Below are 24,688 nucleotides of genomic sequence, written 5' to 3'. Positions count from 1 at the left end.
GAGTTTTAAAACCAAACAGTAAAAGACTGAAGAAATCTGTATTATTCATAATAATAAAAAATGGAAGAACTTAACTCCATCAAACTCATAGGAATAAACGTGATAGAAATATACAATATCTAGCAAATTAATTAAACAGCCTTACATTTACCATGGAAATTTCAGTCAATGCTACTCATGTAGACACCAGGAAACTAGCATACCATAGCTATTTTGAATCCATTATTAGATATGGCATAATGTTTTGGCAAAACTCAAGAAATGTTATACAAATCTTGAAGCTGCAAGAAAGAATTATTCGTAATGTGAACTGCACAGGCAAGGGCATAATGTAAACTGTTATTTAAAGACCTAAAAACATTCTGCCATCTCTTTATACACTTCTCAGATGATTTCGTATGCAATGAAGCTGATCTATTCAAAGAAAATCATTTTGAACACACATGAAATAAAGGAAACTTGATGCTCACCTCACATTGCTTCAAGTTGTGTGCTCAGACTCCTCAGTGCACAGCCATGAACATTTTCACAGCAAAATAAAAGGGTGCGACATAGTGAATGTGAAGCTATATATTTTAAAAAGTAAGACCAGAGCACAGTAAAGATGAAGAAGAGTGGAACGGTCTGCACCCCAAGGTGTGTGGGCCAGGAGACGGAGAGCATTAAGCTTCTGCATACATGTAGTCATAAGGTAGCAAACGTGGGGCAGCAACGTCAACTTATCAAAAATAAGGCCCAAGAAATGTGACTGTGCTACAACATTGAGGTGGTCGCTTAAATTAAGTTTTGGATTGGAGTGTATTGTAGGTCGATGACAAAAATGTATAACCTGTGTTTTGGAGGGAGAAAACTGGAAGTCAAGGGGGAGGGCCACGCAGAGGCCCGTGTGAGGCCACTGTGGAGCACAGCTGCAACAGATGTAAAAATCGTCGATGTACAAGGCCATGGTGATCAGAGGCCCAACAGAGGTAACAAGGAAGAGTGTGACACTTAGCACAGAACCGTGTGGGATACCATTCTCCCAAATCTGAGGGGTGCTGAGTGAAGTGCCAACTCAAACCCGGAAGAACCAGTGAGATTAAAACTTGTGGATAAAAATCTGAAGGGGACCATGGAAGCCCCAGTCATGGAAGGTAGTTAAAATGTGATGGCACCAAGCCATGTCGTATGCCTTATGAAGGTCAAAGAAGACTGCGACAAGGTGCCAGTGGTGAGTAAAAGCCTGTGTGAGGGTTTCGAATCTGAGTAAACGGTCAGTTGGAGATCGTCCTGCACGGAAGCCACACTGGTACAGGGACAAAAGCTGCTGAGATTTGAGTACCCAAAATAATTTGAATCTGACCATCCTCTCGAGCAGTTTACAAACTACATTCGTCAGGCTAATTGGATGGTAGCTGTCAAGACACGTTGGGTTCCTCCCGGGTTTAAGGATGGGGATACTATACTGTCTACCCATTGTGACGGAAAAGAACCCATGAACCAAATGCGGCTGAAGACCCTGAGGAGATGTTGCCTCTGGGGAACATACAAGTGTTGTATCTGGTTGTAGGTGGAATATGGGTAAGGGGCCGTATCTCATGAAGAGGCAAGCCTGCAAGAGCTTTCCATTCAGTGAAGGGTTCATTACAGGGCTCAGCATGGTGCTGGATGAAACAGAGGGAGGAGGTGGGGGGGGGGGGGGGGGGGTCTGGTCCAACTCTGTGTTTCTGCCAGAGTAAGGTAGTAGGATAGGAAGAGGACACCGATGCCGTCGCAGAACATGTCGTAAAGTGTGTTGCATGTGTCGTAAGCTGTTCTGAGGACCAGTGGATCAGTGCACAGAGCACCTTGGAGGTTAAGACCTCGGACAGTTGACTGTTGCTCATGGCCCAGAAGGCTATGGAGCTTGGACCAAACCCATGATGAAGAGGCACATGTCTGCAGGGAGGAAACGTAGTGCTCCCATCATTCCTTTTTACTCCACTTAATAAGGTAACAAGCCTTAGCAAGGAGATGATTAAAAGCAAGGAGGTTGGTCTGTGAAGGGTGTCACTTAAATTGCTGCAGGCCCTGTAGGCAGTCCTGGAGAGCGACTGCAACATCCTTGGTTCAGCATGGTACCAGCTGATGACGAGGGGGACCTGTGGATATGGGGATAGCAGTGCCAGCAGCATGAAGAATGTAGCAGTGATGCCTTGCACTACTACATCAATGGAATTTGAGAGGGGTGTGTTGAAGTGTACAGTAGAGGTATATAAAGGACAACTGGCCCTGCAGAATGCCCATCGTGGGGGCCTGTCTGCCTGGTGGCAGCAGGGGAATGACAGAATCACCGGGATGTGGTCACTGTCACAAAGGTCATCATGAGATTACCAATGTAGGGAAACCATGAGGGCAGTGGAGGTGATTGTGAGATCGATAACAGAGAAGGGACCATGAGCAGCACTGAAGTGGGTAGGGGAACCATCAGTGAGGAGACACAAATCAAAATCCATAATATGTTGGTCAATTAGGATGTCCCTACCCATTGAAGTGACACATTCCCACAGTGGGTGGTGGCCACTGAAGTCGCCGAGGAGGAGATATGGAGGTGGAGTTGCTGGATTAAGGTAGACAGTGCAATGTGAGGAGAGCAGAGCACAGGGAGAGTACAGGCTTTGCAAGATCTGGAACTGAAGGAGAGCAGGCGACCTTGAAGCAAACAGATGGTGCTTCTTGTGGCTGAGTGGTGGCAGGAGTCTTCCAGCCTGAGAGACACTCGGGAGAGGGGTCTCGGGAGGGAGCCCATCACTGGCAAAGAAGGGGGCCCTTCTTTGAATGGGGAGTGGGAGTGGCACCCAGATTAGAGGTAGTGGGAACTGGAGGGAGGGGAGAAGGGGACGGGGTTGGGGTAAGGAAGAGGTAGGAGGAGGAAACAAAGTAACAGAGGCAAAAGTTGAAAATTGAGTCTCTCATACTTTTGGTGAGCCTCATCAAAAGACAGGTGATCCAGGACTTGTATTCTTGGATCTTCTTTTCTCTATTGTAAGCCGGGCAATCTGGTGAACAAGAGGAGTGGCTGTCACAGGTGGTGGAACACAGGGGCCTCCCTCATGGAGTGGTGGCCACAGTCACCACACAGGGGGTCTGCCATACAGTGGGAAGACATATGTTCAAAACACAAGCACCGCATAGGTGGACGGATGTACAGCTTCATGTCACATCTGTAGCACATAACCTTGACCTTCTCTGGGTGGGTACCCCTTGAAAGCCAGAATGAAGACGCCAGTATCGGCACGGTTGTTTTTGTGACACTTCTGCACACGTCAAACAAAATGAACACGACACCACTCCTGATTAGTCCAGAGTTCCTCACCTGTGTGCAGGATGAAGTACCTATGAAAAACTACTCCCTCAACCGTACTCAGAGATTGGTGAGGTGTATTAAGACGATCACAGGCACGAAGAGCTGTGGATTGGGTGGCAGAAGAAGCTTTGATCAACATGGAGCCCGACCACTTCTTACTAAGACTCTCCATTCCACCAAACTTTTCCTTGACATTCTCCACAAAAAAGCAATGGCTTTGTGGCAGTGGATGTGTCGCCATCTGTCCTAGTACAGATGAGGTAACAGGGAAAGTGTTTCATCCCAAGATGGCGAGCCTGGCCCTCCTCCCATGGTGTAACCAGGGAAAGGAAGGTTGCACAGTCATATGAAGCAGCATACAATGATCCTTCACCATTCGAAGATACAGCTGTGTGAGAACAACCGGATTTTTGCAGCCTGATACGCTTCATGCGCCAAGCATCCACCCTGATACCACCCACTCTGACCGGGGCTCTCCCCACGGGCGTCATCCAGCCACAGCAAGGGCAGCCTGGCACGGCACACATTGCTGGGTGTTCCAATGTTCCAAGAAGATAAGCATCCACTCCTTGGCATTCATGGGTAGGGAACAGCTTAGGTATCAGTAGTGTGATCCCCGAGTTGTCAGGGGGCTCAGCCATATGAGTACATAACAGCCCACCACACCGACTGGCTACATGTGCTGGTGACCTAGCTGAGTGGAAGGGGGCTACAGTGGGAGAGATATAAGAGAAGGAAGGAGGGGAGGAATCCACACTGTAGATGCTAGGGAGGGAGTTCTTCCCCCAAGTGGCTCCCACTAAAAATAGGAAATTTTGATTTGGAGGTCAAACCTCAAGCAGAGACCTAAATGCCAAAAAAGGATGACAGGGCAGAACAGGAAAAAGGAACAAAACTGCAACCAATACAGGAAAATTGGTGGGTAGCCATGTTGACATAAATCAGAATGCCAAGCGAGGGGAAAGAGGGGGCAACAGAGAAGGAGCAAGGAGAGAGAGGGAGGGCAGCGTGAAGGAAATGCAACCAGGGAAGGAAGCTTTGGCTGCAACAGTTTGGGGTCGTGTACAAAGTCATGAGAGAACCATGAACCCCCTGAGGGGTATCAAGATTTCAGTGAGTTTGAAAGTGGTGGTGTTGTCAACGAGTGATGGGGCACAGCATCCCCAAGGTAGCGATGAAATGTGGATTTTCCCGTATGACTGTTTCATGAGTGTACTGTGAACATCAGGTCTGGTAAAATATCAAATCTCTGACATTGCTGCGGCTGGAGAAATGTCCTGCAGGTATGGGACCAATGACGACTGAAAAGAATCATTCAACATGACAGAAGTGCAACCCTTCTGCAAATTGCTGCAGATTTCAATGCTGGGCCATCAACAAGTCTCAACGTGCAAATTATTCAATGAAACGATATTTATATGGGATTTTGGAGCCAAAGGCCCACTGTTTTACCCTTGATGACAGCACGACACAAAGCTTTACGCCTTGCCTGGGCCCGTCAACATGTGTATCAGTTCCACATGCTTTTAGTTCTTCATTTGTTGATAATTGTTCTTGGTGTCGACGTACTGCGTCGCTACACTGGCTGAAAAAATTGGTTGTGGATTCCGACACTGACTACTTTAAATGATTTAGCCAACATATGCACAGTTACATTTTACAGTACTTTAATTTCACTGTTCACAACCCACTAATAATACACAGTTATATGTGTATGGCCAGTGCACTATTGTTTAAACCTTCCATACACCCCATTAATAATTTGCAGGCAAAACTCCACATATTGCTACAATAGTTCCTTGTTGAACATCTAACAACAGTAAAACCTAACCAAAAAATTCACAGTTCTTGAATAATAAACAGGTACATATGGAGCAGACGCTGTCACTGTTTTTACATACGGCCTAATTGTTTAACACTTATTCCACAGATAATTTGAAACATTGGTTTTGTTCTAACCAGCACAGGTTACTCGTCTGAAACTCGGCCGTGGACTGACTGTCTCATGACCAAAAATCAGGCCCTTATATATCATCACAATAATAGGTGCTGAAACTACACATTGTTTGAAGTGAAATTTACAGGAATTACATTTAAAACTTAACTCACTCAATTAACTGAATACATAGAAAAATTTCATCTTTTTAACAGTCTCTTCTACTGCCAGAGTTAGGGTGAATTATTTGTTTAAATCATGAAATTAACATATATAATTATGTACACAACACTTTTGACAGAACTGTTAATTACTTTGGAATTAATGAAGGACTGGTTTTGCTAACGTGTTTTTGAATAGAGCTAAATAGATACTTAAAGATTACTAGTACTTCGTCTTCTAAATGTTTACAATTATTCCAGAATTTATACTTTGTTATATGTCAACAATAAAATTTAAGTTATGAAACAATCACTGACTTCACCCTATAACAAACAATATTAACTAGGACTAGTCAAAGTAAATTAGAACATCAATTACATACATAAAACTAAGCACAAAATTAGATCTGGCGTTATATTCTTTAAAACTGAGGACCAATATTTTCCTTTTATGAAAATTCAGATTATATTCACATATGTTAATGGTAAATAGTTGAAAGTAACAAAACAAATTTAAGGAGGCAGATGGAAAAACAAGAGGGGAATTAAAATTATCCCAGCTTGCTTCATCACAATTGGACTGGTAATGACTGGAAACATGTTGCCTGGTCGGATGAGTTTTGCTTCAAACTGTATCAAGCCGATGGATGTGTACAGCTATGGAGACAACACCATGAATCCATGGATCCTGCATGTCAGCAGGGGACTGTTGAAGCTGGCTGAGTCTCTGTAATGGTGTGGGGCATGTGCATATGGGAGCCCTGATACGTCTAGATACAACTCTAAGAAGTGCATTCTGTTTGATGTCAGCTGTATCCACTCATGTCCATTGTGCATTCCGACGAACTTCGGCAATTTGAGCAGGATAACACGACACCCCAAACATCCTGAACAGTGTGTCTCCAGGTACACTCTTCTGAGTTTTAACATTTCCACTGGCCACCAAACTCCCCAGACATGAACATATTGAGCATACCTGGGATGCCTTGTAACATGCTGTTCAGAAGAGATCTCCACTCTTACAAATATATGGGCAGCCCTGCAGGTTTCATGGTATCAATTGCCCCCAACACTACCTCAGACATTAGTCGAGTCCATGCCATGTCGTGTTGCAGCATTTCTACATGCTCCTGGGGCCCTACACAATATTACGCAGATGTACCAGCGTCTTTGGCTCTTCAGTGTACATAACGTATTAAAAGGTGAGGGAATAAAGATGTCTATTATTACAAAATTAGCATAAGAAATTACCTTCATTAAAGCTGTTTTTTTCCAAAAAGATGTGAATAGTGCAGTTACAAAATTTTTTGAACTTTAAGCTTACTGGTTGGTTGCAAAGCAACAACTTAAAGTAAGTTAAAAATGTTGCTTCTGGCCAACCTCATCTATTCCATTGTTTTACGAGAACAGCATGTTACCTCAATGAAGAAGGAAGGAAAATAGTCCCAGCATCCTATCAACATCAAAGTCATTAATGAGTGAATCACTTGCACAAAGGAAAAGGAACTCTGTCAGTGTCTTAGGTATTTATATATTAATTTATAACCATCCATTGATAACCATCATCTTAATGTTTATTTTAAGTGATACAAGAAAACAATGGATTTCCTAAATCAGAGAGGTCAATGGCAGTCTGAGCCACAGTCTTCCCAAATTCTCTAGCAGTTTCTGATCCAGAAAACAATATCACAGAGTTAAGGGATAATAAGATACCTACCTCAGGATTCCTGCACAGCAGCACTCCCAGCTCATAGAGAGCAAAGGCAGAAATGTGATGATCTCCCACCAGATTGTCGACATCAACATTCTTACGTCGGGCCAAGCAAGTTCGGAAGTTGGCTATAGCCTCCTCAGTGTGTCCCAAACAACACTGTGCTGCACCCATCACCAGATGCCGTAGACCAGTCATTGGTTCCAGGCCTGTAGTTGACTGGCAGTCTGGGGAAACAACAAATCGTAATGGGAAAAAAAATTATACCATAATTTGAACAGAATGAGAATACCTCAATATTAATGTGATTATGAGGCAATTCAAATGGACACATACATACAAATAACAGGTAGAAGTTATGTAGGACACATAGTGAGAAATTTAATTCTTTATTAAAAGTATTCTTACAAGAAATGAATCCAGTTTTCTTTTACAAAACGTCATGAATAATTAGAGTGGAAAAAAAAAAAGAGAAGAAAGGAAGCATGTAGGGTCAAAGAATTTTGTGACAACAAGATGGGGCATTATTTAATGCACAGGGCTACTGCAGATCAATACTTACAGGCACACTGCAATTCTGCATAGTCTACCATGACATAAATATGCAAAAACAAGACAATAAGCTAAAAAATGCCAGATTTCAAGACCAGATCATTGTAGAGACAATCTGGCATATGCTTGATATGATTAAACTGAGAACGGGGGAATGTTTAACCCCATGACGATAGCAGTGAGACAGACAGATGTTGGATTCAAATAATTGGCTCCTAATTCCATTGTAATACATTGTATACTCCATCTGCTGACATCAATTATGACATATCAACTTGTTAAGATCGCAAAAACAATTAGGTCATTGAAAAACATTATCTTTTTTTGTCAAGAAGGTATTTCAACCAAAATACTAAGATTTTTTGTGGACTTGTTAGTGACTCACTTGAGTCACTTTACATTTCCCGAAAGATTGAAATGCACAGTAGTAACACATATTCACAAAAGTGGAAATTTTTGAGTAGTCTCAAATTAGAGACTCATCTCCATCCTTCATGGGTCTCCAATTCTTTTTTTTTTTTTTAGAATAAAACTTATAAGAGAGTAGTACATCACATTTCTTATGATAGCCTTATAACAACAATTCAGTTTGGCTTCCATAATGACTTTTCTACGCAGAAAGTAATATATGACCTGTTCTGGTAGAACTAAACAAGAAAATTTATCTGGCTGAAATTTTCTGTTATCTTGTGAATATGATAGGATATACAGGGTGTTTTACAATTCATGTTACACACCCTAGAGTCTGTAGAGGGGACTTAGTAGCTCAAGTTTTACTTAGGAACCCATTCCGGACACATCATCCAGTGACACTATACAGCATCAGAGTTGTACATGGCAGCACCTGTAAATGTATGTATTTATTGGGTGATTCCATGACGATGATACAGATTTTCTAGGAGAAGTGTAAATGTATGAATTTGAAGTAAGGGTCCATGTACAGGAAACAAAAGAGTCGAAAGTTATAAGCAGAAACCATTCTGATACCTCTGACAGTGTAATAATGTACTGGTACTGTTGTTGCTAAGAATGTAGGGTGAGCAACTTTCAGAGGTGGTAGTATGAACTGAAGCAAGGTAAAAAGTCCAATAAAATGGACTCTAAAATGCACACCTTAAGAGTTATGAGCACACAATAGAGGAGATGTGTTTCACAGCAGCAAAGATGAAAAACTTCTCATCGTTCCTCAGGTAAGCATTTTAGAGCCCATGTTTATTGGACTTTTTTTCTTGTTTTGGTCCATATTACCACCTCTGAAAGTTGCCTTCCCGACAGTCTTAGCAACAACAGTACCAGTATATGTATTCCACTATCAGAAGTACCAGAATGGATTTTTGCTTATAACTTTCAACTTGTTCATTTCTGGTACAGGGGGCCTTGCCTCAAATTGATGCATTTATCCATCTCCATCATCCTGGGAAGTTTGTCACATCATCACGGAATCACTCTGTACACAAACACATTAGCAGACACCTATAGCTTTGACACTCTGTAGCCTTGTTGGATGATGTTTCTAGACACGAGTTCATACGTAAAACTTGAGATCTACTAAGTCCCCTCTACAACCTCTAGAAGTGTGTAAAAAGAACTGTGGAACACCCTGTATTACAAACCAAGTTCAAACGAATGAATGAGTGAATCAATCGCCCTACGGCTGCCTGACCTTGGCCCTCAGGTGCTCCTCCTCTGCAGACTGTTTACAAGTATCATGAGTACATCATATGTTGTGGACACTGTACAGATTACAAAAAATCTGTTGACAGGGTAACTGTCACACTCAAAAGCATTAACAGTGGCACCGCCACCACAGAGACTACATTGCATCTGCCGTCACATGGTCACCGAGGACCACTGTGACATTTCTGTACTTGCATATTTAGGTCATGATACAACCTCCAGAATGCAGCTCTGCTCACCCCTCAGTTCTGAGCTCAATGCCAGCCACACCACAACTCATCAACTGGAGGTGATGTCGAGCAGAAGCAGGTCGCTGCTCACTCGTGCCAACTTTGTCCTGCCACATCCAGTGGCTCCATCTCTCTGATACATGGCTTCTACACTTCACAGCATGATGTTGCTACAGCAGCCACCAGGGGAAATACTCCACAATGGGACTGGTATTATTACCATCTGCCGCCCATCTGCCACTGCCTTCCTCTAGCTGTGGCTGACACTATTGCAGCCATGGCAGGTTCTCTTCTCAAAAGTGGCACTGGCCCATAGTCATCTGGCATCAGAGCAACCAGACCAGGCTACCGCCATGTCCTTCCCACACGTTGCTCTCCCAGCCGCTTCAGGAAGATGCAACCTTCCTCACAGGGATAGTGAAACACTCCATACATCTACTTCTAGTTAACTTGGGCCTCTATATAGTTTTCCTCACTTCCCTTGATGTTTTGTCCTCCATTATTTTAATTTTCCTGCAGTGTCCATCATTTCATGCTACAATGCATGTCTCCTTGTGTTTTCATTCCTGTGGTTTAGATCACGTCCCCATGCACACAAATTCTTGTGCTCCAGAGCACACCAGTTTTCAACTAGTGTGGCATTTCCGCTGCCTTGAGTTTATCGCCACCAATTGAGTATGTTTCCCTTCCCTTGCCGGCACCATCACACCTCGGGCCATCCTCCCCCTACCGAGCCAGATGCTTGCATGCCGCTTCACGATTTTGCTTGGACAATGCAGCTACAGCCAGTCCTTTTCCTGAATGTGGTGCAGCACCTTGTGCCCTAAGCACTGCAGCCATGATTCTGCCATTTGTTTTGTTTTCTTTTCAGGCACATTCGGCACCGATGTCCTCTTGTAGGCAAACTCAAATTGTCCACGCCTCTTTGGGAACCACTTCACAACCTCTGGGACTGGATTCCTTGCCTAAGTCACAGCTGCCGAGCTTCCCCACATGCTGATGCAGTGAGGGACACATCCCTTCTTTGCGGACACCTATCAGCCCTGTCAATGGTTTATCGATTTGGTATTTCTGTCTCCCTCCATGGGGTAAGGGGAGGCAAGATCCTGTATCCTCCATCAAGACGGCTTCTCTATCTTTTCCCCAATGGGGAAGTGATAATACACACATCCATTGCTGGCCACTTCAGCTTTCCTGCTCAACGTCCATGCCCTGTGGTAGCCTGTCCTCCTTGGACCACAGGCTCTCCTCCTTCAGAGATTGTTTACAAATATCTCAAGTCCATCAAATGCTCTGGACACTATACTGATTTCAAACAACCTGTCATGCTCACAAGCAATGCACACATCAATAATTGTGCAGTGACTAACGTGCGTTCATGGAGTGCCACCGTGGTTTTCCTCCGGCTGCTACATAATTAAACCGTGACACGAGCTCGGGCAGGCAACTCTGCTTATTGATCAGTTCCATGCTTGAAGCTGGCCATGCCATGACACACTGAGCTCTCGATGAGTATGCCAGTCATGCTAACTCTGATCCCTCGTATCAATTGACTCCGTTCCTGTGATGTCTCGGTTGCCCCTCTACAACAAACCGCACTATGACGTCACTCCAGCAGGCACCTTGGACATAACCCCAGCAGCAATCAGGGGTGATATTCCACAATGGAACTGGTATTACTACAGCAGAACATTGTCTGTCTACTTGTCCTAGTGACCATCAAGACTGATGTCACCGTGTAATCTTTTTGTTGTGCCTACCTGCGACTCAGCATTTCCACTATTAGCAACTTTTCTTCTCGTAATATTGGAATCTGATTCTGTTACTCTTATCTGATCAAGGGGATCTTTCATTTGTTGCTCAGACTGTCTTAATGAGTGTTGTGCAATGAAGTACTGGCAGTCTACCTGAGAATGGTCACTTTAAACACACTCAGTCACCAGTGGAGATTGTCGGTGCAATATCAGAGCAGCCAGAAATGAAACATCTATTACAAATATCAAGAATTTTGAGAACATATCAATTATCTGGGAAAGAAATGCCTGGAACTTCATGCGAGCAAACACAATGGGTAAGTATAGTTCTAGAGATACCACTATAAAGTAAATTTCTAACTTTAGTCTCTGCAGTAACAAAGCTTCAAATAAGAAAATTCTGATACCAAGAGGCACAAAAACATCCCTACTTTATACCAACAGCCACTAAAAAGACCTATCTCCAACCATCTGTGAAAATAGATGTGTAAAGCATTCTGTGTTTACCAATGCCATGTTAAATGCAGTAGTAGAAAGTTTCACTGTAGAAATAAGTAAAATGAAAAAAGATGATCTTGTTGAAATCAATGGCAATAGTGTTTATAAAAACAACAGCAAGGCTGCACTTCAAAGATTTAACAACTTACTGCCTGAACTGTGTAATACAAGTGGTGTGTGGTGTTGCAAACGTGGTAGAATGACATGATTTACAACAGTCACCACACATATTAATAGGAAAAAAAAACACTAAGCTAAAGGTGAGAGCCATACAACTGTGCTATAAATTTGATTGCTCGATGTAACTAAAAATGAACTGCCATGCAAAATCAAACAATGGAAAACCCAGGATGCAGTGTAACAATATTATGAAAAGGATAGTTGCTTTTCACCATATAGCAGAGACGCTGTGTTGGACAGACACAACAAAAAGACTGTCAGAAAGTAAGCTTTTGGCCAAAAGGCCTCCTTTGAATTACACAACATACACACACACAAGTGCAACTCTCACACACGTGCATGATGGGAGTGGCAACCAGGTGGTGGTGATAAGGAGGATGCCGGGGAGGTGAGGGGGAGGGCAGGTTAGGGGTGGGGAATGATAAAGTGCTGCTTGTGGGAGCATTAAAAGATGAGATGGAGAGAGGATAGGGGAGCTAGTTGCAGTTGGGAGGTTAGACAGAGGACAGGGAGTGGAGGGTGAGGAGGAAAGGAGATAAGTAAAAATACTGAGGGTGCATTAGTGGAATAGATGGCTGTGTAGAGCTGGAATGGTAAGGACAATGACTAACGGAGGTTGAGGCCAGAAGGGATACAAAAATGTAGGATATATTGCAGGGAGAGTTCACATATGCACAATTCAGAAAAGTTGGTGTTAGTAGGAAGGCTCCAGATAGCAGAGGTTACGAAGCAGTCACTGAAATGAAGAACGTTATGTTGGGTACCATGATCAGCAATGGGGTGGTCCAGCTGTCTCTTGGCCATAGTTTGTCAATGTAGAATACAGCACAGTGGTTGCAGTTTAGGTTGTATATCACATGACTGGTTTCACAGGACTACCTCTTGTCATGCCCTGAAATGAGAAATGTCCTACCCACTATCCTTTCCACTCCTCCCACAGTGGTATTTTGCTGCCCACCAAACCTACACAATATCCTCGACCATCCCTACACAACCCCCGCTCCCAACCACTTGCTTCATGGTTCCTATCCTTGTAATAGACCTAGATGCAAGATGTCCCATATATCCTCCCACCACCACCTACTCCAGTCCAGTCACAAGCATCACCTATCCCATCAAAGGCAGAGCCACCTGTGAAACCAGTTATGTGATTCTCATTACCCTCCTGACATCAAACTTCATTAATCATTGTTCTTACCCATCTAAGTTGTGTGTGTGTGTGTGTGTGTGTGTGTGTGTGTGTGTGTGTGTGATGTCTAATTTGGAAGAAGCCCTTTTGGCTGAAAGCTGACTTTATAACAGTCTTTTTATTGTGCCTACATGCAACACAGCACCTCTACCATATGGTAAGTAGAAACTATACTTTTCATAATATTGTTAAAATGAACTATGGCGAACATACAGACTGTAGTAAACATGAACAAAAGGGAGAGAAGGCAATATTAAGAGACCCAGATGATAAACATGGTAAAGTGGAGGATCCAATTACTACAGATTACAATAAAACTTTTGTAGTTTCCTTTAATTACTCTTAAAAATAAGTACCTATCTATGGAGCACAACTTTGAAGGACCTGGTTATACAACACACAATAACTCACATACATATGACTCCTGGAGTGGTAGACCAACAAGAAGGGATAAAATAATTGAAGATTATACATTTAAATATACAATATGGTAGAAACAAACTTGAATTATTGTAGTTATTTGTGGAAGAACATTCAACCACACATGTTAGTGATAGCTGAATTTGAACTGAAGACCTGAAATGATGTAATATAGATTAAAAGGTTACTCGCTACCATTTACTAAAGGTAGAACAATGACGACTGTTTATGAACAAAAAATAATAATAATAATAATAATAATAATAATAATAATAATAATTTCTTGAACATTACTACAAAGTAGGTACAACTGAAATGGAGCCATAGTGTAGTTTGTCAGATTGATTCTGATGATATTATACTGTATTTGTGATGAAATGAATTTGCTTTGACCTTGAAGGAAGACTGATCTTTATAATTATCTAAATGAACTGTAGAATTTACATTCTTGGTAACATTTCAATTCATTTGAAAAGTCATCTGGTTCCATTTTTATTGTCACTGTCAGATCTTAAAAAAGCATCAACACAAAGGACATGTAGTGCTGAACTGTGTGTCCATGTGTTGTCTTTTTTTAATCTTTTAAACTAAATTGAAGTACAGCCATGACTGTGAATTCTACAGTATATTTGGTAAGTTACATATTACTACAATAAATATGAACCTCACTGATGTATCAAGCGCTCATAATTTTATAAATATGATGAGCATAGGTATCAAAATAATTGAGACAAGCTCTATCACAACAGATTTTGCAAAACTCAGAAGAAATATTAAATTACAGTAGCTCAGATTTAAATTTTCTGACCACTTTTGTCACATGACAGAGTCCCTAAATTTATCCAACCCAAAAATAATAAAACTGTTCAATAGAAATAAACTCTGATTAGCTGTAATACCACCACCTTTAAAAGTAAGCCAACACAAGAGTACTGGAATACTTTTTACTAGGTGGAAAGGTCCATCAAATAATGAACAAGTTCCATCGAACCCTGCTGAGACGCTACAATAACTGCTGTCCTGTCAGAGACATCAAGATGGTTTTAAGATATTGCAAAACTTGAAATAATGCTTGGCTGAAACTTCCACTCATGAATGGAGCCAGGCAGGTATATATGATCAACCTTCACCATAATGTAATTAATCAGCAGATTTTTAATGAAAAATTTAATAAGGTAAGAAAACCTTTAAAATAGAACTATCAAACATTGGGAAATGAGAGCACAGCAAAGAGCTAAACCAGTCTGATAATCTAAGTATCTTGGGAAGTAATTGATGAATGTGAAGCTGTCAAAACAATGAACACAACAATTACACTTTTTTTTTTGCCCAACCAACTTATATTAATACACCTTCATGCCAGGACTCCATTTCACCCCACACAATATACTGATTTTGAATTTGTGAAGGCAAATGAGCAGGAAGTATGCAAAGTAAAAAATATGTTAAAAGAAGGAAGTATCAAATGACTTCAGTTTATTGGGAGAATTTTATAAAAATGTAAGTCATCTATAAAAGAGAATATGTACAGAACACTTGGGCAACCTATTTTTGAGTACTGTGCAAGTGTTTCAGGTCCTCAAAGACTCAGATTAAAGGAAGACATCTGGTACTGGAACTGTACTGGTAGGCTTAATCAACACTTGAGTATAGCAGACATGCTTCATGAACTCAAATGGGAATTCCTGGAGGGAAGAAGACATTGTTTAAGTGAAACACTACTGAGACAAGCATACACCTCACGTAAGGACCATGTAACGTTACGCGCATTTAGGGGAGCTAATCGGCTGCCCAGTAGTGCTATGAGGTAAGATGAATTTGTTGCACAGTTGAACACCAGTGGGTCCACGGCTCAGGGTGCACTGCAGCCAGCCTGGCTAGATGACTGTTTCTGGTTAGCATGATGACTGTTTCCGGCTAGCATCACTGGGTATGAGTAAATCCTGGGAGTTGGGAATTGGCACAGCTGTCACATGGATGGCCGTTGTGCAGGAGACAATGCTCCAAGAAACTGTGTAGTGCCAGACAATCTCAAAAATAGAATGTCAAATCAAACACCTTTCAACCACCTAAATTTCCAAATTGTTTCATTGGGCTATGAGGCAGGTGATGTTTGAAGTGATCGCTATCTCAAAAAAATTCACGGATACCAGTCTTTAAATGCTGGCCCCTATTCTGACTGGATCAAATGATTGCATCTTCTTGCATGTTGGTCAGGGAGTCTGAAGATGGCATAATACATCACAGAAACTGGTAGCCCAATAAAACAACAATTTGAAAATTTAGACAGCTGAAAGGGGTTTGATCTGACATTCAGTACTGAAAAGTTAAGGTCCCACAAACCATCTGTCGAAAGGTTGACATACAGAGAATCTTAAACGTGGCTAAGTTACAGGGCTCTTTGAAATTCAACAACTCACAGTAAAATATTAATGCAGCACACCTGAATACATTTGCAATCTCAGAAAAATTAGGCACATCTGATGACACAACAATATTTTCAATATATTTAAAATGACAGAAATTAACATTTCATAGCTTATACACATTTTCACAATCAACCTCTGCATTAACAACTTTTAAATGCTTCAAGCGATTTCAACAAATGGTATCTCAGACAACAGCTCTGCAAGATAGCTATCATCCCTGAAAGCCACTCATTTGTAACCATTTTATATACTGACTAACACTGTCTTTTTATATCTTTTTTATTACATAAAAGTTTGTCAGAACATCGTATTATCCACATTTACACAGCAAATGAAGACGGCATCAGCACCTCATATTTTGCCGTACTCATGTCATTATGTCTGCAGCTTGTGGTCTTGTGGTAGCATTCTCGCTTCCTGCGCACGGGGTCCCGGGTTCGATTCCCAGCGGGATCAGGGATTTTTCCTGCCTCGAGATGACTGGGTGGTGATTCTTCTTCTTCTTCTTCTTCTTCTTCTTCGTCGTCGTCGTCGTCGTCGTCGTCGTCGTCGTCGTCGTCGTCGTCGTCGTCGTCGTCGTCGTCATCATCATCATCATCATCATTATTCATCCCCATTACGGTCAGAGGAAGGCAATGGCGAAACACCTCCACTAGGACCTTGGCTAGTACAGTGGTGCGCGTCTCCCATCGTCCCCTACACTCCTCAGAGTATGGGACCTCATCATCATGTCATTATTTAATGAACAGTTTATTATTTTGCCAGTAACTTTATTTAAATGTTATTTGCAAGTGCTATTAAAAATAGCTGTGCTGTTTAAAAGTGGTAAATTGCTTTTGTTAGTAGACACCAAAACTGAAGAGAAAACTAAAAGATGCTTCAGTTGAGGGGCATAAATAATTGTTTAAACAAGATTTAACTACAATTATTTGTCAATTTAACATGAACACACTTGTGCAAGAATGCTGGGTTATTTATTTATGCACAAACTATTACTTACATTTACCGTAAATGATCTGAGTGTAATCAAATGTTTATTTCTTTTATTTGAATATTGTTGTAATATATTAGTTTAATGTGAGGAAGTGGTCATGATGAGACAAATCATGGTTGCAGAGTGTAAGAATGTTGTGGGCATGGCCTTCAGCCAATGGAGAAGCAAACAGTAGCCGAACACTACAAAAGTCAAGAGGAGACTGTGACTTTTTGAGGGAGGAACTCAAGGGAACAATTCTGAACACTTGGTGTTGAGTGTAACATGCATGATTCAGTCATTTAAGTGATTGATTCTGGGTGGTGAATGGCTCCCAAAATCTCTAACTTTTGAAGAGACTCTGAACTCACAAGAGGTCTGAATGTACTGCTCCAGAGTAGGATTCTAATCTATTTCCATGTGAATTATGGAACTGATAATAGACAGAGAATGAATTACTATTTTTTGTATCATATGTGATAATTTGTAAATCATCAAGTTAAACTTTGGAATGTTTTGAGCTGGTGAATATTTCATATATTGTGATTATGAAATGGACTTAGCTTTTGTGTATCGTCAAGGACTGTTTAGTCTGGGGGCACATAGCTTTTGTGTATCTTCAAGGACTGTTTAGTCTGGAGATTTTATTACCATTCTCATAACTCTTTCAACATAGCTTTATTGCACTTGATAAGGAATTTTTTTGTCTGAATATCATATGGCCACTTCCCTTTTACCTGCGATGTCCTTTCTTGAATAAACATTATTCAACATAATTCTCTGTTGTCTACATCAATTACAGATGTTAGAATAGAACCCTTGTTATTAAATTATTCATTTAACTTTTATTTTGTATTTTTGTGTATTTTATTAACTTGCAATTCTAGCCGATGCACAGACTATTGGACTGAAGGATCACAGATACAGGTTATTATTTTCAATGAATTGGTTACGTGACATGAAAGCAGACATGTGCTGCTTGACCCTATGGCTACATTGAGCTATTCTTCTCATACAACGCCACTGATTGTCCAAACACCTAAGCAATGAGCAATATCAGGCAAAGTCTCGACTGGTTTGTTCATGTGGGATGCTTTTAGGAAGAGCAACTACTCAGCAGCAGTTGCAATTGGAATTTTCTCATCTGGGATATGAGTATAATCCCTCTAGAGTTGCAGCTGTAATTTCAATACATTATTCCAGCAGTGGAGATCTTGATGGTGACATAGCAGCAGTGGCATCCATGGTAATGCTGCCCACCAGTGGCAACTTTTGAGTTCATCAGCTTTTACACTTCAGGCAGCAGAAGTATGGCAGAAGCAGCCAGCATGACCAATAATTTACATACTTGCACTCAGTACTACCCAGGACTGCAGCAGCTGAATCATATTCTCTGTCAAAATTTTGACAACCTCTCAATGTGCTCTGAAATGAGGAATGTCCAACCCACCATCCTTCCCACACCGACCCCAGTGCTATTCTGCCACCCACTGAAGCTACACTACCCCTGTTCCCAATTCCTTGCCTCATGGTTCATATCCTTGCAATAGACCTAGATGCAAGACCTGTCCCATACATCCTTCCACTACCAGCTATTCAAGTCCATTTACAAGAATCACCTATCCCATCAAAGGCAGAGCTACCTATGAAACCAGTCATGTAACCTACAATTTAAGCTGCAACCTCTATGCTGTGTTCTATGTGGGCATCACAACCAATAAGCTGTCTGTCCACATGAATGGTCACCAGCATGCCAAGAAACATGTGGACAACTCAGTTGCTGAGCACACTGCCCAACACAATGTTCTTTATTTCAATTACTGCTTCACAGATTGTGCCATATAGATCCTTTGTTCCAGTACGAGCTTTTCTGAATGTGCAGTTGGGAACTCTTCCTTCAATATGTCCTATGGTCCTGTAACCATACTTGGCTTCACCTATTGTCCTTTACCCACCTGTACCCTTCCCTGTTCCCATTCCAGCACCAGCACTACACAGCCTTCTATTTCGCCGATGCACCCACAGTCTTTTCACTTCTCCCCTTCCTCCCCTTTCCCTCTGTTTCATCTTCCGAATGCACCTAGCTGCCCTAACGTCTTTCCACCTCACCCCTGTATGCTCCCACAAGTGGTATTTTACTGTCCCCCACCACTACTCTGCTATCCTCACCCCAGCCTTGTTCTTACCCCTCTCCACCCCCCACCCCCATCCTCCCCCCCCACAGATGCTTTTCCAATTATGTGCAGTTGCTCACAGCCTGGCCTTGGCAGCCAGAGACAGTGGTTGTGTGTGTGTGTAATTCAGAAGAAGGCCTTGTGGCTGAAAGCTTACTTTTTTAGTAGTCTTTTAGCTGTACCTGTCTACATCTCCATTATATGGTGAGTAGCAATCTAAATTTCAGTCTGTTGTTTCCAACCGTATCATAATTTCAACTAATTCAAGTTCACCAACATACTTCAGTTTTCATTATCTTACATTAGGCAGTCATCTTTTTAAAATATTTCCATTTGAATTACTGTCAACAGAAATGCAAGTGAAATTAAAATAAATCATATTCCTTGGATACCTGAGAATACATAAATTAAATAATGCTTTGAAAGACAAATTTATTTTCTAATGCCACAAGCAGATCTTTCAGATGGCATAAATGGCTATGGAAGAGACATAATTATCTAGACAAAGGCAACAATTTTTCACTACAAAAGCAGGTGAAAAAAGAGTATCAGAAGAAATGGCTTCAAAATTCACACACAATAATAATTGTTCGACAATTAGCTACAGACATCCCAATTTTACTCATAATTACCCACAGCTTTGTTCCATGAATGTAAATGCTACTGTGCTGGAGAGACATTCAGAAATAACTACCTTCCAGTAGCTGATGAATGTGGGTTTGATCACAAGATGGCAAAGCATTCCACAAGAAGAGCAGCTCAAATGCCAGCAGGCAGCAGTAGGCAGTATCAAATACTGGCGTAGTTGTACTAAAATGATGTGTCCGTCGTATGATGAAAATCTCAAGTTGGGAACTTGAACGGTGGTTTCCAGAGGAAGCCAGCAAAGGAGCTTCTGCTGTCAACTGAGCAGCCTCTTCCAAGCGCCCTGCTGCACCTGCACAGACTATAAACAGAGAAAACTTGAAAGATGGAGAGTTTTTCTCACATGTAATGCAGACATTCAAAGATATAAAAAATACATGAGAAAACTACATAAGGAAATGGAATGAAAAATCAAAATGAAATGTTTAAGGAGTAAAGGTAAAAACCCACTGAAAGATTTAGGTACTGAGTTGCATAGGTCAAAAGATGGGTGCCCCCCCTTCTCCTTCCAAACACATACCCACATCCTGGCTGACTACATTGTGCCTGCAGTGCAGCTAGACTGGTGTGAGGGCATTTTGGGTGGAGTGAATAAGGGGAGAAAGTAGGCAGGGAGTGGTAGAGACAGTTGGGGAATAGTGGCTGATGGCTAGGTAGGAGAGGCAACAGGTGCACATAACAGCGATGTGGCACTGGTTAGTTTGCTCTGGTCCAGTGCCAAGTGAGTAACATACAGTGCACAATGACATGGAGTAGTAGACTGGTAAGTGGAGATTAGATTAGATTAAGAAGATTTAGAAGAAATAATGAGGCAGCCTGTGGAAAGAATGGTTGGAGTGCGGGATGAGTGAAGTTATGATTAGTCGGCAAAGTTGGGTAGGGGCGATTGAGGTCAGGAGGATTACAGGGTCAAAGGATGTGTTCCAAGGACAATTCCCATCAATGCAATTTATTGAAGCTGATGTTGGCAGGGGATGGGGATTTGAGACAACTATTGAAACAGATCATACTGTGCTCAGCAATGTGCTTTGTGGTTGAGTAATCAACTCTGTTGAAGGAAACAGTTTGGGAGTAGCCATTTATTCAGGTGGAGAGCTGGTTGGTGGTCATGCCTACAAGAAATGCTGTGCAGATATTACAACAGAGCTGGTGGACTGGGGTAGGACATGCTAGATGGGTATATGAGACTAATCTTGCACCTTGGCCATCCACAGCGATACAAACCATGTGGCACGGGAATGGGAATACGTTTGGTATAAGGCTGGACTAGGATATTACTTAGATAGGGTGACAGAATACCACATTGGGAGAGGTGAGAAGGATTGCGGGTAAGGTGTTCCTCATTTTCAAGGGTGATGACATGTAATTGAAGTTTTGGCGAAGTGTGTGTATCTCCTCCCAATCCACTCCGCCACATCATTTTTTGCTATGCAATATGTTCCCCAGCCAGTAGCCAGAATGAGCTCACCAGTGTCACATTTTTGTCCCATGGACGTGATGCCTTCCTTCCAGCTGTCAGCCACCCTTACCCAACGTACAGGGTGTTTCAAAAATGACCGGTATATTTGAAACGGCAATAAAAACTAAACGAGCAGCGATAGAAATACAGCGTTTGTTGCAATATGCTTGGGACAACAGTACATTTTCAGGCGGACAAACTTTCGAAATTACAGTAGTTACAATTTTCAACAACAGATGGCGCAGCAAGTGATGTGAAAGATATAGAAGACAACACAGTCTGTGGGTGCGCCATTCTGTACGTCGTCTTTCTGCTGTAAGTGTGTGCTGTTCACAACGTGCAAGTGTGCTGTGGACAACATGGTTTATTCCTTAGAACAGAGGATTTTTCTGGTGTTCGAATTCCACCGCCTAGAAAACAGTGTTGTTGCAACAAGACGAAGTTTTCAACGAAGGTTTAATGTAACCAAAGGACCGAAAAGCGATACAATAAAGGATCTGTTTGAAAAATTTCAACGGACTGGGAACGTGACGGATGAACGTGCTGGAAAGGTAGGGTGACCACGTACGGCTACCACAGAGGGCAACGCGCAGCTAGTGCAGCAGGTGATCCAACAGCGGCCTCGGGTTTCCGTTCGCCGTGTTGCAGCTGCGCTCCAAATGACGCCAACGTCCACGTATCGTCTCATTCGCCAGAGTTTACACCTCTATCCATACAAAATTTAAATGCGGCAACCCCTCAGCGTCGCTACCGTTGCTGCACAAGAGACATTCGCTAACGATATAGTGCACAGGATTGATGACGGCGATATGCATGTGGGCAGCATTTGGTTTACTGACTAAGCTTATTTTTACCTGGACGGCTTCATCAATAAACAGAACTGGCCCTTATGGGGAACCGAAAAGCCCCATGTTGCAGTCCCATCGTCCCTGCATCCTCAAAAAGTACTGGTCTGGGCCGCCTATTCTTCCAAAGGAATGATTGGCCCATTTTTCAGATCCGAAACGATTACTGCATCACGCTATCTGGACATTCTTTGTGAATTTGTGGCGGCACAAACTGCCTTAGACGAGACTGTGAACACCTCGTGGTTTATGCAAGATGGTGCCGGCCACATCGCACGCCCGACGTCTTTAATTTCCTGAATGAATATTTCGATGATCGTGTGATTGCTTTGGGCTATCCGAAACATACAGGAGGCGGCGTGGATTGGCCTCTCTATTCGCCAGACATGAACCCCTGCAAATTCTTTCTGTGGGGACACTTGAAAGACCAGGTGTACCGCCAGAATCCAGAAACAATTGAGCAGCTGAAGCAGTACATCTCATCTGCATGTGAAGCCATTCCACCAAACACGTTGTCAAAGGTTTCGGGTAATTTCATTCAGAGACTACGCCATATTATTGCTATGCATGGTGGGTATGTGGAAAATATCGTACTATAGATATATGAAAATGCAGGCTTTCTTGGCGAATCTTGAAGATAAATTCTTCTCGGGTTGACAGCCGAGTCAATGCGTTGTTCTCCAGCAACGTTTCAGCAAGTTTCTTACTTGCCATCTTCAGGCGAAGTGTCGGGTTCACGTCTCGTCCGGGTCTTTATAGCCGCTGGACCACGGGCATCTCTGCATCCTTGGCGCGGGTTGGGCGAATCAGGCGCAAGCGGAATCGGCGCGGTGGCGCGTGGTGGGGGGGAGCCGCGGGCGCCGGGTCCTGGAGTCTCGTCTCGGTGCGGCCTGTTTATTCCATATGTCCGCCTCGGACAAAAAGAAAAATCCGCGGTAGCGGAGCACAGCCTCAGTGAAGAACACACGCTTCAGTTTGAAGAAACCAAGAGACTGTGTAGAGCGAAAGGTTTCTGGGACTCAGTTATTAAAGAGGCAGTGGAGATACGGGTTAGTGACAAGCTGGTCAATCGGGACAGTGGCTTCCAACTCAGCAGCGCGTGGAATACAACATTATCAAGAATGAGACGAGAGCGCTCCGATGGAGGTTGGTCGGTAGCGGCGTATGGAATAAACAGGCCGCACCGAGACGAGACGCCATGACCCGGTGCCCGCGGCTCCCCCCCACCACGCGCCGCTGCGCCGATTCCGCTCGCGCCTGATTGGCCCGACCCGCGCCAAGGATGCAGAGATGCCCGTGGTCCAGCGGCTATAAAGACCCGGAGGAGACGTGTACCCGACACTTCGCCTGAAGATGGCAAGTAAGAAACTTGCTGAAATGTTGCTGGAGAACAACGCATTGACTCAGCTGTCAACCCGAGAAGAATTTATCATCGTACTATAGAGTTTCCCAGACTGCAGTGCCATCTGTTGTTGACAATTGTAACTACTGTAATTTCGAAAGTTTGTCCGCCTGAAAATGTAATGTTGTCCCAAGCATATTGCAAGAAACGATGTATTTCTATCGCTGCTCATTTAGTTTGTATTGCCGTTTCAAATATACCGGTCATTTTTGAAACACCCTGTACCTCCTAATCCCTGACTTCTTCCTCCCCTCATCCAACTCATGTTAGAGAAACCATTATCCTAGACAAGCTGCAGTGCTGGTACTATGTAATCACACAGATGTTTCTACAAATGTGTATGTGTACTATACAGCTCTAAAGAAGGATTCATCTGAAAACTAGCAATGTTCTCAGTCTTGTGCATGAGCCTATTGACTACTAAGACCTCAGTTATTCAGTGAGTTGTTACCATCACTTCCTAAATTATTTATATTCCACCAAGGACTTTTCATTACCAAAGCAAATATTTTATACTGTTAACCTGTCATCAAAATAGGAGCATCTACTAACGAGCCGTCAAAGCAAGAACTACTGCAGCAAGGCTAACAAATCTAAAATGTCAATTTTGATTGAAACCGGAGGTTTTTTGGCATTTTGTAAAATTTGTTAATAGTGCATTTCCTTCCTTTCCCTTCTTCCCTTTCCTTTGTTTAGGTGAACAAAGTATACAAAGACTGATAGTTCAAGATTAAACTGTACTTTTAATCTAGTGTTTGTCAGGCCTGATTTAGTAGTTGCTCTTTTGAGGAGACATTTTTGTCGTCAATACAGTCAGTATTTTTGTTTTCCGTCCACATAAATAGTTTTACTGTTTTTTCTATTAAATCAGGTTTACATATAACATATGAAAATGTTATGTACTTTATCAATAGCTAGTGTCTCGGTCTCCTATGTTGATTCATGTTTCCAAGTCTTTATCTGCCTGGCTTCCCTCACCTTAACCTTGGGTAGAAAGAAGTTCATTATTTCAACATTAAAGAATCCAATGCTCTACTCTCAAACATGGTTCGATCATTTATTTTATCAACAATAAGGGAAAGCTGAGGTTCCTGCTGCTTCTCTTGAGCAGAAATAAACATACATTAC

General features: G+C 42.3%; 1 protein-coding gene across 1 annotated transcript in view; it reads right to left on the bottom strand.

The window, feature by feature from the left end:
• Positions 1-24,688, bottom strand: part of LOC126335333 (tetratricopeptide repeat protein 39C-like) — an 80,976-nt gene that overhangs the window by 3,627 nt on the left and 52,661 nt on the right. Inside the window, exons 8-9 of the mRNA XM_049998490.1 lie at positions 19,904-20,155; positions 7,140-7,360 (exon numbers count right to left, since the gene is read on the bottom strand). Of these exons, the coding sequence (XP_049854447.1) occupies positions 7,140-7,360; positions 19,904-20,155 (473 nt within the window). The remainder of the gene's footprint in view (positions 1-7,139; positions 7,361-19,903; positions 20,156-24,688) is intronic.

This window comes from Schistocerca gregaria, chromosome 2 (genome assembly GCF_023897955.1).
Source record: "Schistocerca gregaria isolate iqSchGreg1 chromosome 2, iqSchGreg1.2, whole genome shotgun sequence".
Lineage (NCBI taxonomy): Eukaryota > Metazoa > Arthropoda > Insecta > Orthoptera > Acrididae > Schistocerca > Schistocerca gregaria.
The sequence above is the reverse complement of the archived record's forward strand: the minus strand, read 5'-3'. Positions and strand labels throughout refer to the sequence as shown.